Here is a 14,464-nt window from a genome sequence, read left to right on the forward strand (position 1 = left end):
CCTGCCAGCAAGGAACTGGAATCAATGAGTCTTACATGTTTCTTTCTGCCTGGTTTTGTGCAGCCACTTCTCTTCATTCACAGGGTTGGCAAACTGCCCTTTTGTAGGTCTTCATAGTTGATATAGTCATTTTTAACTCAATTTTTGGCTGCTGGGTAAAGAATGTCATAACATGTCGTGTTCATTGTTTGTGTAGTGCACTAAAAACAAGTGCCCTCTGTTCTTGTGGTTATTTTAATTGTGATTATTCTATTCCATTCACATCCTATTCTAACAAAAATAAATAAAAATAAATCTGCAATAGAATAAATATATGTATTTTATGTATATGTATGACAATATAAGAGCCAATTATTTAGCAAACAATGTATTTTAAATATATCTTTTTTTCAAACCATATAATGGATCTTCATACATTGCTTTTATATTGTAGTAAAGGTTTTTTTTTTTTTTTCGAGGGGGCCATACCATATTTTTTTAAACATTTGAAAACACCTGCTTTAGGACACACAAATGCATGAATAATGGAAGAACTGACGATTTACCTGTAATCAATTGAAACCAAGGTCTTCATAAATTTCAACACCTGGTTCAGCTTGTAATCTATAGTGCAAGAAAAAATATGATTGTTTAATTTATATTAATACATTAGGTAAAATGTTTACCACAGTATTATTTAATATAGTAAGCTATCCTTTCTTAGGGATGCTTTTTGTCTACCTGACACTAATGCTTTGTTTGTCTCATTTTCATCTTTATTAATAGAGTAACCGGCAATATACTTTAATGTAGGCCAAACAAAGAACCACATAGAAAAATAAAGCTAGAGAGAAAATAAAGGCATACAAACTTTGCTTTTTTCATTTATAAATCAAACAGAAATGCAAACATGGTGATGGGTAGCCTAATGATGAATGTCAAATGAATTTATTGTTTTCCGAATAAAAACAATTAGCTGCACTTTGTTTTCCATACAGGTGGTACCATAAATATTCTCTGAAAGATATCAACAGTAGGAAAATGTACTGGTAGGCTATAGCTACCTCTGCCAAAAGAAGCAGGCAAACACTGGAAAGAGCAAGTGTTTCGCCTTTTGATTTGAAGTCATTTGTCTCGAGCACACTCACGCGCACGCCAACATGACGTGATTCACAACCTATTTTTTTACAGTCTATGGGTGTTTCTCAATATGCGTTCTTCAGCGATCTTGTGTCCTTGTGTTCTCGTTTTACGTCATCATAACCGTCGAAGTTCAGACCCAATTCTCAAGAACGCAAGTACAGAGGACGCATGAAAGAACCCGGATGTGTTCTTGATACCGAGGATGCATCGAATGCAGACTTGAGCTAGTACTCGCCTGGTGTCCCAGAAGTCATTGCGGCCGGTTCCGAGTTCGTTCTTCCAAGGAAGCTTGGCAAGACCGGTCTCCACGAGAACACAAGTCCGTTCTCTGCGTTCTTGGAATTGAGAAACAGCCATTGTTCACAACAAAAAAAAGTTACAAATCTGCTATACGGATTTTTATTTCCATAAATAATGTCTCAGTTGGTCTAATCAGAAAATATCGAAAGGACTATATAATTAAAAAAAATAAAAAAATAAAAAATCGCGATCAATAAGCTTACCTTAACGCACTTCAGAATTGAAGAATGGCACATTGAAGAATGTCATGCCAGTCCACACACAGTAGGCCTACGCCACTACCGGAGAACATGATGACGCGTCAACGTTGAGAAATGCGAGGTGAACGGTGAGAAGTGTTTTTACTCTACAAACATTTCATATTCTATATTCTGTAGGCCTATATGTTATGAATTTAAGTCATTGAAAACACCTGCTTTAATTTAGCATTTTTAATTCAGCAACAGCTATTTGTCGAATCTCCAAACGAGTAGGCCTAGCCTACTTATAAACTTCAAAGACTCGTGCGCATGCGTGTCAAGAATAAGAAAATATTTTAATAAGAACTGTACAGTACTGTAATGTATTCCTAATAAAGAGTTCATTGCATTTACTGGAAAAATAAGTGACTTTTTCTAAAGTAGCCTATACTTAACACAGTTTACTAACAGTTATTTTGTATGTTTTTTGATATGGCTTATAGTAACAGGAACAGGCAATGGACTTTCAGCAGAGTTCTTCATTCTCAACCTCTCTGTTTGTGAGATTCTTCTCTGTCTGTACTGTCTCATCTGTCTTCTCAGGTATAAATTTGAAATTTCCTTGATAGTGTGGACTATTCTTACAGGACTTTTCATCACTGGTCGTCCTCTGTTTCAGTGTCTGATGATGTGTGTTGAGCGTTACCTGACAGTGGTTCATCCTGTAACCTTTCTGAAGTTCAAACCTCTAAGTATAGAGGTGTGTTCTGTTATTGCCTGGATGGCAACTTTTGGCACCTGTGTGGTTCTTATTATAACTTGGTTCTCCTTGATTGAGCTTTACTTCTATTATATGTTGGCACAGCAGATCCTTTTCCTCTCCATCCAGTTGTTTTGTCTTGTGGCTGTTCTCAGAGCTCTGAAGCAGTCAGGACCAGGAGAGAGAGGGAGAGAGAGAAAGTGGAAAACGCCTCGGTTACGACTGTAACCTCGGTTCCCTGAAGAGGGAACGAGCGTTGCGTCGAGTTTGACGCTATGGGAACGCTTTGCGTGATGACGTCTTGAAGCACATGTAAAATCAGTCCAATGGTGTGGCGGAACGTCAGAGGCGGGTGACGTCACGTACCAGGAAGCTATAAAAGCCGGCCCGAAACAGAAAACGAAAGCTTCGTAAAGTCTGAAGTCGTGTTGACAGGCATGAAGGAGATATGGCAAGGTGACGCAACGCTCGTTCCCTCTTCAGGGAACCGAGGTTACAGTCGTAACCGAGGCGTTCCCTTTCAAGGGAACTCGCGTTGCGTCGAGTTTGACGCTATGGGAACGTCTATACCAACGCCTCCATAGCTACAAATGTCTGTCCTGTGTGAAATCTGGTGAGCAGCACTAGGAAGACAAAACATGAGACCCTGGAGCAGAGTCTAGATCCAGAGAGTAGAACCTGACGAAAGTGTGCGGTGAGGACCAGCCTGCCGCATCACAAACGTCCTGTAACGAAACTCCTGATATAAGGGCCTTAGAGGCCGCCATACTCCTCGTAGAGTGCGACCGGACAGCCAAAGGAGAAGGCTGTCCAGCCGCCTCATAAGCAAGTGAGATAGTCTCAACCACCCACTGCTCATCCTTTGCTTAGACACTGGACCTCCCTTGTTAGGGGAGCAAATGTCACTTTTACGCCACAGGGCAGCTCTGTGGACATACGCGTCTAACGCCCGAACAGGGCAAAGCAAATTATTAGCCTCCTGGTCCGATTTCGAAAGGGAGGAGGACCTCCAAGTGCCACGAGGGAAACGAGATACCAAAGGGGTCTTTCCCCACAGACATTCCACCCAAAGGACTGTGGTAAGCACCTACGGCCGCCACATAAACCTTTAAAGTGGACGGGGTCAGACCTGCAGTGAACCGGTCCTGCAGGAACTCCAGAACTGTACCAATTGGGCAGTTGACTGGATCCAACCGACGGTCACTACACAAAGAGGTGAATACTCTCCAGTTCAGGGCATAAAGTTTCCTCGTGGAGGGAGCTCTGGACTGTAGAATGGTCTCAACAACCTCAGTTGAGAGACCTGACTCTATGAGCTGGGCCCCCTCAGAGGCCAAGCCCACAGGTTCCACAGTTCTGGGCGGGGGTGAAATATCGAGCCCTCCGCCTGGGACAGAAGGTCCCTCCTGACGGGTAGCTCCAGAGGAGGCCCGTCGAGGAGCGACACAAGATCGGGAAACCATACTCTGCCCGGCCAGCGCGGGGCTATAAGAAGCAGGCAAACCCGGTCCCTGCGAACTCTCTCCAGAACTCCCGGGAGCAGAGCAACTGGGGGAAAAGCGTACAGACGTAGCCTCGGCCACGTCTGCACCATAGCATCCAGTCCAAAGGAGCTGGATGCGTGAGGGAGAACCAAAGTGGACAGTGAGACGTCTCTCGAGACGCAAACAGACCCACTTATAATTTCCATATCAGCTCCACCACCTCGGGGGTGGAGCCACCATTCCCCGGGCCTCGGCCCCTGTCTCGACAGAGTGTCTGCTCCTATATTCTGGACCCCGGGGATGTAGGCTGCCTTGAGTGACAGCAACTTCCCCTGGGACCACAAGAGGATATGGCGTGTCAGCGCAAACCCCCTTGATATAGGCGACTACCGACGTGTTGTCAGTATGTACTACACATGGTGTCCCCTGAGACCTGTGATAAAGCTCCTCAGAGCCCGGAAGACAGCTAACATCTCTAGGCTATAGAATGCCAGGAACGATGATGGTCTTCCCACAGACCTTGAGATGAGCGACCCTCAGGATCGCTCCCCAACCCGTGAGGGAAGCATCCGTCGTTAGCAGTTTGCGACGACAAGGAGCTCCCAGCACTGGGCCCTGGGACAGGAACCAAGGTTTCTTCCACATAACCAAGGCACGTAGGCATCACCGCGTGACCTTGATTGTGCGAAATGGGTTGCCCCTCGGGGAAAAACCCTCTGGTCCTGAGCCACCACTGCAGGGGCCTCATGTGCAGCAGTCCAAAAGGTATCCCGTTGGAAGCTGCTGCCATGAGACCCAACAGTCTCTGGAACTGTTAGACAGTGAGTAGCTGGCCTAGCTTTACACTTCTCACAGCTGCCAGGATCGAAGCGTGGCGATGACAGGCGCGCCTGCATCGACACTGAATCCCAAACCACGCCTAAAAAAGTGGTCCTCTAAAATAGAGAAGCACACTTTTCTTGGCGTTCAGCCGTAACCCCAACTCTTTCATATGGGCGAGAACAACATCTCGATGTTGAACCGCCATCTAATGCGACTGAGCTAAAATCAACCAATCGTCGATGTAGTTCGTGATGCGAATACCCCGGAGGCGCAGAGGCGCCAGAGCTGCATCCACGCATTTGGTGAAAGTGCGGGGTGATAAAGCCAGGCCGAATGGAAGAACTCGATATTGGTATGCTTTGCCCCCGAAAGCAAACCTCAGGAACTTCCAATGACACGGACGGATGGAAATATGCGTCCTTGAGGTCTATCGTGACAAACCAGTCCTCGGACTAATCTGTGGCACGATTGTCTCAATGTTAACATTTTGAACTTGAGCTGCATGACAACTCGAAGACCTAAAATGGGACGCAATCCCCCGTCCTACTTTGGAACTATGAAGTACCGGCTGTAAAACCCGGTTTCCCTGTTGGAGGGAGGTACATATTCTATGGCCCCTTTCTCTAACAGAGTGTTTACTTCCTGTTCCATAACCAGAACCTGCTCGGGGCCCACCATTGTGGGCAGGACCCCCATAAACCGCGGTGGGCGTTACTAGAATTGTATCTAATACCCTTTTTCCACGGTCTGCAGGACCCAACGAGAAACATTTGACAGTAGCTTCCACGCTGTCAAAGATTCTACTAGAGGTACCAGTCTCTCGAGACTGGTTTCTGGATTTTGTTGCTGTTGAGTAGTCGGTTCGTCGCCCTGTAACGGCGCACCGGCAGGGAACGACCAAACAGACTGCTCTAGCACCCTCCTCAGAGGGGGCGGGCATCCCGAGGCCACTACGTTTCCGGGTGGACCTTGAGATATGTGCTCGCCGGAGACCGCTGCGCCCTGTAACACCGGAGGCGGCAGGGTTAGCAGAACGGTCCCCTGAGGGCACCGAAGAGAGACGGCACCGTATTTTTCTCCTGCTGTTGAGCAGTCGGTTCGTCGCCCTGTAACGGCGCACCGGCAGGGAACGACCAAACAGACTGCTCTAGCACCCTCCTCAGAGGGGGCGGGCATCCCGAGGCCACTACGTTTCCGGGTGGACCTTGAGATATGTGCTCGCCGGAGACCGCTGCGCCCTGTAACGCCGGAGGCGGCAGGGTTGGCAGAACGGTCCCCTGAGGGCACCGAAGAGAGACGGGCACCGTGAAAAGAGGTGTTAACCGTTCTGCTTCGGGGGGACTACCCTCATTTGTCCTGAGCCCTCAGACATCAGGACTTTTTCCCAGCAGCCTTCTTGGCGGTAATAACGGTCCGCAGATCCGTTTTACCCCTCGAAGACTGCTGGGTTTGAGAGCGCCCTCCGTGTCCCCGAGATTTTTGTGGGGGAGCACGGGAGGAAACGCTCTGTTTCTGAGTGGCGCGGTGCTCAGCGCTCTTTCTAGAGGAGTGAGGCTGCTCCCGCTCAGCAGCCTCATAGAAAGAACGGCGGGGGAGAAGTTTCTGGAGAGCAGCAGCTTGCTTAGCGGCTTCTTGTGATTTTGCTACCGCAACACTAACTGCATCACCAAACAGACCAACAGTGGAGACCGGAGCATCTAAGAGAACATGCTTTTCTTTATCCTTGATATCACTTAGATTGAGCCACAGATGCCTCTCAGTGGCCACCAGGGCTGCCATAGACCGCCCGATAGATTTAGCGGTCTCCTTGGTGGCCCTGAGAGACAAATCTGTGGCTCTGCGAAGTTCGGCCACAGTGTCAGGTCCAATTCCCCCGCCCTCCTCCAAATCCCCCAATAATTCAGCCTGATAGGCTTGTAAAATGGACATCGTATGCAGACACGCTGCAGCTTGACCAGCGGCTGCATACGATTTATGAACCAGGGAAGATGTTACTTTAACTGGCTTAGAGGGAAGTGAAGGAGCTTTCAGAGAAGATGCCGTTGCTGGAGAGAGATAGCCCGCAAGCGTCTCTTCCACCTTCGGCATCTCCCCATAACCATACTCTTTATATTTAGATATTGAGGAGTAGTGAGATGTTTGTGGTGTATAAACTCTGTGAGACACTGGTTTCGCCCACGATCTCGACACCTCGGTGTGGAGATCGGGGAAAAACGGCAGGCTCCTGCGCTGGGGCTGCGCACGAGATGGCAGGAAGCGTTCGTCGAGCTTACTTTTCGAACGAACGTCCTGCCTATCTTCTGGCCACTCAATAGACAGTCTGTCAACAGCTCTAGTAATGACATCGAGCAGTTCCTCACACGCATGAGACTGAGGTGGCGAATCCTCAGACTCAGCTTCAATACTCACAACATCCAACTCCTCAGAGCTGGATAGTTGCAGTACTGGTGCCTCTATCGGGGGGGAAGAAACCGCCGCGCGTGCTTCCACACCCTGATGAGAGGCACTGGATCTGTCAGTAAGAGGCTGAGATAAGGCAGAGCCCGTCTCAACATCCACTGACAGATCCATTTGCGAACCCCAGGTCTGAGATCGCCGCCGAGCCTCAGCCGCGGCGGGACCCGAGCCCTGGGGAACATGGTCGGGATTGAACCGAGCCAAGCGGGATCGGAGCGTCCGCAATGGAAGCGCACAGCAATGCACACAGTCACCACCCTCGAGTGCTGACTGGGCATGCTCCTCTCCCAAACAAACAACACAAAGAGTGTGTGTGTCACCTCCCGTTAAATAACGCGGGCAGGGATGGACACACACTCTAAACTGCTGCTCGCTCGCCATACTGAATATATATATATATGATATAGACAGACAACACCAAATATACAGACAGATTTCACACAGAGCGCAACTGAAGACTCAGAAAGCTTTCGTTTTCTGTTTCGGGCCGGCTTTTATAGCTTCCTGGTACGTGACGTCACCCGCCTCTGACGTTCCGCCACACCATTGGACTGATTTTACATGTGCTTCAAGACGTCATCACGCAAAGCGTTCCCATAGCGTCAAACTCGACGCAACGCGAGTTCCCTTGAAAGGGAACTACCCTTCATGAAGTGTCAATAATTCTACTTTACTTAACCCTTAATCAAAAGTTGTCTTTCACTTTTAGTTATTCCAAATAAAAGACATAATATAAGGGTTCTTTAGTGTGGACACTTTATGTGCCATGGCTTGATTTCTTTTAAAGCTAACATGCCTCTTTTCTTTTGCTATCAAGGTCACATAAAACTTTATTATTTATTTTTACCATGCAAATCAAGTGCCTTTATGTATAGATTTCATTGTTTCACCATTGTCCCAGAGCCAGACTTTCAAACTTTTCCTATGAAAAAATACTGTAAAAAAAAATAAAAATACTGAAAAAATAAAAAAAGTGTGAAATATACATAAGTCTAGCAGCTGTCATCAAATATTCACTTGCCTCTTATGAATAATGTCATATTTTGGTTTGCAGTTTGCACCCATTTTTATTTGGAAAGACAAAAGAGAGAGAAAAAAACAAATGAATGAAGTTCATCCTGAAGTATTTAATTCACTGCATGTGCTTAGACTGTTTTTCAGATCTGCCATCTTGTACATCATTTGATTAACATATATTTAATAATGAAGTGTATGTGCATATGAGGACTAACATATTAATAAAGTGCTGCCTCTCCTTTCAAACCACATCACTGACTTGCTGCCAGTGATTGAAAATTATAATTTTTTTATTTATATTATTTCTTTTTCTTCTCTGCTACATGAAGATAAAAATCCTTGGTCAGTCTGGAGGCAAAGCACGGCATTTGTCTCTTCATGTGTGTATCCAGGTCTGTGGTGCGAGACTGGAAGTGAAAAGCCACATGATGATTTACTCTTGTGAGAATCTGAATAATCTCTAGATGACAGTCCTTTAACATCTCGCAAAGTTCACCGATAAATACAGAGCCTGTTTCTGGATTTCTCCACGAGTAGTACCCTGTAGAGAAACAAATGTTTTCAAATGCATTTGTTGAAAGTGTTAAAAAATAAATAAAAGCAATCAACTATGCCACTGTCTGTCAGTGCAATGCAAACCTTCCACTGTGGAATAACAGCAGAGAAAATCTGCCTCGGGAACGTCCGATATTCCCAAAAATTCCCCCGGTGCTTCTTCGCTGTCTGCCTCGACACCAGGGTCAAATTCCATTCCCCTGCAGGCCTGAATATGTAATGAAACCAATAACATTAGTTAGCCACAGACAAAATGTTATGAAATGCTTCTCTCTCTCTCTTTTGCAGGCGGCTGTTACCTGTAGGAAGAAAAGTTTCGGCTTGTCCCGCAGACTAGGGCAGAGGTCAGAAGTCACGAGAGAGGTCAGAGTTTTGACATGGATCCAGCACTCATCCGATCCAAGGATTGTTCCTTCCTCTCCGTGGCTCATCAGTACACACACAAAGCAGGAATTGTCTGTGTGGTTCTCCTTGGATACTAGGGCATATTTATAAGTGAATACAGGTATTATGACCCATTCTGAACACTGAAAATGACGTTGTACTGTACCTTTTCTCAGCACACTAATCATTTCATTTGCCGACAGGTTCTTCTCCACCTGTACTTGAAAACCGAGGGACTTGAACGTGCTCGACAGTAAGCGTTCATCTACTGAACCGCCCTTCCTATGCAAACGTGGTGAGTCTGGAACAAGAAGCATAACTAAGGAATAGATGTATAGGGAATTTAATGTTTTTGGTTTAAGTTTCATTTCTACCAAATCCATTGATTCTTTTAGAGCTTAATTAAATCAGCACAGCACAGACCGATCGGTGTATGACATCAAAGTACAGCGAGAATCTATTGATACTGAGCCGTCTGCTCTCTCGCGGTACTTTGATGTTATCGGTCTGCGAACGCACCCGATGACTTAAAATTCAATGAATGAGTCAAATTAATGAATCACTCACTGAATCAGTGTGGGATTCATTAGACTGATTCAAACCCAATAACTCAGAGACTGCTTTTTTTTTTTTTTTTTTTTTACTCAAACAGAATCACTGAATCAGTTAAACTCATCACTATTTATTTATTTATTTATTTCATATGTAACCGTGTACGGAGATATAATTTACAATCAACCATTCATTATCACTAAACAGTTTTTAGAAAAATCCAGAGGGGTTTTTTTCAGGAACGGATACTCTGTGAAATGCCACAACACCGGACTAGCGTGCTAAAAAATCACATGAATAGAAACTCAAGACTGTAAACCACTGTGGGATTAGAACTCAAAACAGAAGAGCTGGAGTCAGCAAGAATCAAGATTAGAGGCAAAGTTAACACTTAAGTTGAAATTTAGATTAGTCACACTACAGTATACTCTATGTATAGGGTTCTTGACTTAATTTTAAAGAACACTTTATGACAAAAAGTTTCAATATAAGGAGAATTGTCTTAAATGATTACATAATACTTTTGTGCTTAAGAGGTTATTCTTTGTAGTGATAAAGTGTGTTTATTAGATTTCTAATTCAAAATTAAAAAATAGATTCAAACAAAAATTAATTATTTAAAACATAATCCATAAAATTATCCCATGGTGGGAACCTTAAAAGGTTCTATATGAAGTGCCTGACATAACCCTTTAAGGTTCCATATATAATTGTTTTCTTCCTAGAGTGTAGCATTAAGTTGAACTTTAAAATTATTGTAGCCATTCAAAAGGGCAGATATGTATCAAAGAACAGTTCCAAATAGCCTACTGTAAGCAGGTCAGAGATTAAACAACTTTATAGTTCAGGCTGATAATACTCACCAGGGAAGTGCTCATTACTGATTATTAGACATTTGCCTATGTTTTTATGCTTCCTGTATGGCTCAAATACACAAGACTTCTTGACAGCACTGTGAACACAAGATGCGAGTTAAAACACCATAACAAAAGTAAAATGAAAAAATAACTTAAACATGCTTGGCTTGACAATGATCTGAACATTCTGTTTTAACCAGAGTCTTACCTGTGATCTTCAGAAACATGCGAATTCATTCTGAGACTCTGAGATTCATTCATTACACCACCGCGTCTTCTTGAAAGTGACGAATAGCTTCCTACAGTCTCACTTCTTTCATTCTAAATTTCCTTCTCCCTTTACTTTCATTTTACAGCGAAAGATTTCAAAGTCCGCTGCCTCCCAGACGGGGCGTTGCACTTGATTTGTGACCAGCTCCCTACAGAACAAGGTTCACACAAAACATTCATATCCTTTTATTAACAAGAAAATGTTTTTATAACATCATATTCATGCACTCTATAGTGTTTTAGGTGTTTTTTGTTTTTTTTACTTCAAAACACAATGGTTGTGGACAGTGGAACTGTGCTGTATAGTTCCCTCTGCTGGGAATTTGCAGTATCTACTCCGAAAGGCCACTACATTGAGAGAGAGAGAGAGAGAGAGAGAGAGAGAGAGAGAGAGAGAGAGAGAGAGAGAGAGAGACAGAGAGAGAGAGAGAGAGAGAGAGACAGAGAGAGAGAGAGAGAGAGAGAGACAGAGAGAGAGAGAGAGAGAGAGAGACAGAGAGAGAGAGAGAGAGAGAGAGAGAGAGAGAGAGAGAGAGAGAGAGCAAATTATGTAAATATACATTACACTGATCATAGAATCACTTTAATATCATTTACATTTATTTCAACATGCCACTATAAATGTATTACTTGCGGAAAACCAGAAAGCACATAAAAAATAGTTTTTAATCTTGAAATCATGTTTTTTTATGTTTTATATATATATATATAAATTTCAAATACAACTTTAAGGTCATGTACAGAAAAACAGAAACGGTGGCTTGTAAAATCAAAGATGCTTTGTTATATGCTGCATTAAAAGGATATAAATGCATCTGTATAAGTAAGACTATCTGTATGAAGAGTTTGAGGTCATTACATTGTGACACTGCAGTTAAGGGCTCATGGTCTGTGTGCTGTCAAAAAGATTTACGACTCATAATCCAATCACAGTCATTCTTCTGTACTAAGCCTTTGGTTATAAGCGTGGTGAGCATGTGTCACTCTTATGCAGACAGCTACAGATTACTGTTTATTAGTGTTCTTAGCATTACATCTCGGGGTCTTACAGCAGTGAGGCTGGGACTCTTTTGAGCCTGCCATATGTGCCAATTTTGAAGACCCCATGGTCGTTTAGGGGGTGTTGATTAGGTTTCTGCTGGCGAATGAACAGTCTGAATAGCATTGTCATTTTAGTGCATCTTAATCTTATTAAAGTTCCATATGGGGAAGCTGCAGCTGAGCTCATGAGTAACTGAAATTAAACAAATGAAATGCATCTTTTCAGTTAGGTTACTACTGCATCATATTTACATATAGGCCCTCAACTACAAATATATCAGCAAACGTTGATCAAGTGTGGGAAACATTATATTTATAAAATGTTAAATATGATTTTTTTTTCTTTTGTGTTATGTAGGTAACATTACGGTTTCAAACAACACATTTCTAGTGATGCTTTTCGAAAGTTTTTCTGGTAATACTTTACAATAAGGTTCATTTGTTAACAATAGTTAATGTATTAACTAACATGAACTAACAATAAGCTATACATTTGTTACAGTATTTATTTATCTTTGTTAATGTTAGTTAATAAAAATACAGCAGTTAATTGTTTGTTCATGTTAGTTTACAGTACATTAACTAATGTTAACAAATACAACCTTTGATTTAAATAACGTACAAGTAACTGTTGAAATTAATATTAGCTAAGATTAATAAATGCTGAAGAAGTAATGTTTATTCTTAGTTCATGTTAACTAATGAACCTTATTGTAAAGTGTTGCTGTTTTTCTTTATGTTTGTCTTGTAATAATACTTAAGTAGACAGGCAGGCTCAGTGACAATGCATGATGCAGCAAGCTACAATCTTGTTTTCTCAAAGCTGCCTGGCATAAAGATCCAATTTGCTGAGCCACTTAAATCCAGTTCATGCCTAGATCCAGTATAGCTGCTAACCAATCAGATCACTGGACCCTTGACCATTTTATCCACTTAAATCAGTACTTTGTATTTGGGGAACTGAAGATTATGTTATGTTTATTGAATAACTTTTACATCCACATGCATTAACCTGCTCTACATTGTACTTTGGGGCGTTGGGACTTATAATAACCGTATGGCTAAACTGGGAAAGGAAACAACGGGAAGACGGGCAGTGATGGGATCAAGAAATGACACAAGGAATACTTGAACTCGGGTCACCCACAACACGTCCTGTCAAACGTGAGACCATGTCAAACTCAAATTTATCTACAATTCTAAGATGTTTTAATTTATTTGTTCTGTTTAAACACCAGTTGGCTTTAGATCTGAAAGTTATATAAAGAACAGAATGCTGTAGATAAAAGCACAAATCTCAATAGTATCTCACAAATATCAATGAGAGCACAAAGTGGTTTGGATACAAGAAGAGCTGCACAGTACAAAAAAAGAAACAGTAAAGAACATCTCTAACTAGGTTTTAATTTTAAAGGATAGTTCAGGCAAAAATGTTCTCATTACACTGTCATATCATTCCAAACCTGTATGACTTTCTTTTCTAAATTCTTTCTTCCATGAAAGCGCATGGGCACCCTGCCTCTCAAGCTCCAAAAAAGACAAAAAATATCATAAATGTGCATAAAATGTGTGCCCTAGTACAAGTTTTCTGAAACCATAAGGATTGAGTGAGATGCTAAATCAGCATGATGCTCAATATGTTTTAATTAACACCATTTATGGATTTGTCACGACTTGTAGCACAGAAATGATGTTTTAGGCTTATGATGTTGCATTTAAAAATATTCTGTCATCAGTTACACTTATGTCATTCCAAACCTATAAGATTGCTTTATATGATCACATGTATATATGAGGTTTGTTCCCACGCATCGAGCAAGCATCCTTGAGCTTCCGTTTACCATATTTGAGTGCTGGACGTAGTATGTCAGAAATCAATTTTCAATAAAGGGACAGAAATTTCTCGGATTTCATCAAAAAATATCTTGATTTGGGTTTCGAAGAAAAGAAAAATCTTAAGGGTTTAGAATGATATGAGAGTGAGTAAATGATGACTCACCCTTTAAGCTTTGTAAGAGACATGTAGATGTGTGTGAATGAGTGTGAGAAGTCTCTGTCCGTATCTCAAGGCTAGCAGTGACACACTGTCACAGGCTTTAAAGCAAAATTCTGCATCCGGTGAAATGTGGATACGCATTCACAGATAGGACACCTCATGCTATTCCTGGATCAGAGAACAAAACACTGTGGAAATTTCATCTTGTAAACAAAATGTGTGATGAGTCACAGATAAATGAAATGAGTGTGAGAGGAACAGAATCAGTGTTTTTATGATCAGTAAATATAGTTTTCTAGGTTTGAATGAACATTACAAGAACTTGTGCAGACACACACACACATGATATTTTATATCATATCATGAAAATATAGATTATAACAAGCGGCTTTGTTGATTTTATTGCATATTTAGGTTCCATTTTATTTTTAGTCCACTTTAGACATTCTACTAACTATAAGTAACTTTGCAACTGCATGTCATCTAACTCTCATTAGAGTATTAGTTGGAGACATTATTAGAATGTCTAAAGTGGACTATTGAAATAAAGTGTTACCCATATTTATTTAGTAAGCAGTCATGTAGTGCTGTAAGTGGGATAATATTGCAGTCATTATTGCTAAATAAACCCCAACATGGTGATACAAGACCATTTCACTTCGCACCAG

At 42.4% G+C, this 14,464-nt stretch overlaps 1 protein-coding gene across 1 annotated transcript; it reads right to left on the minus strand.

Annotated features, from left to right (window-relative positions):
• Positions 1 to 8,169: 8,169 nt before the first annotated feature.
• Positions 8,170 to 10,843, minus strand: casp21 (caspase 21, apoptosis-related cysteine peptidase). Its single transcript, XM_084137621.1, has 6 exons — positions 10,698 to 10,843; positions 10,496 to 10,584; positions 9,247 to 9,381; positions 8,996 to 9,174; positions 8,781 to 8,904; positions 8,170 to 8,682 (listed from the first exon to the last, which is right to left on the minus strand). The coding sequence occupies exons 1-6, from the start codon at positions 10,748 to 10,750 to the stop codon at positions 8,441 to 8,443; spliced, it is 822 nt and encodes a 273-aa protein (XP_083993747.1). The 5' UTR covers positions 10,751 to 10,843; the 3' UTR covers positions 8,170 to 8,440.
• Between the last annotated feature and the right edge of the window lie 3,621 nt (positions 10,844 to 14,464).

This window comes from Abramis brama (genome assembly GCF_963993115.1).
Source record: "Abramis brama genome assembly, chromosome: 15".
NCBI classification, from domain to species: domain Eukaryota; kingdom Metazoa; phylum Chordata; class Actinopteri; order Cypriniformes; family Leuciscidae; genus Abramis; species Abramis brama.

Coding starts and splice junctions, on each gene's coding strand:
- casp21 (XM_084137621.1), bottom strand. CDS start 10,750: ATGAATGAATCTCAGAGTCTCAGAATGAATTCGCATGTTTCTGAAGAT. Junction 9,175..9,246: donor GATTAGTGTGCTGAGAAAAG/GTACAGTACAAC, acceptor AATATGCCCTAG/TATCCAAGGAGAACCACACA. Junction 8,905..8,995: donor CGAAACTTTTCTTCCTACAG/GTAACAGCCGCC, acceptor TTACATATTCAG/GCCTGCAGGGGAATGGAATT.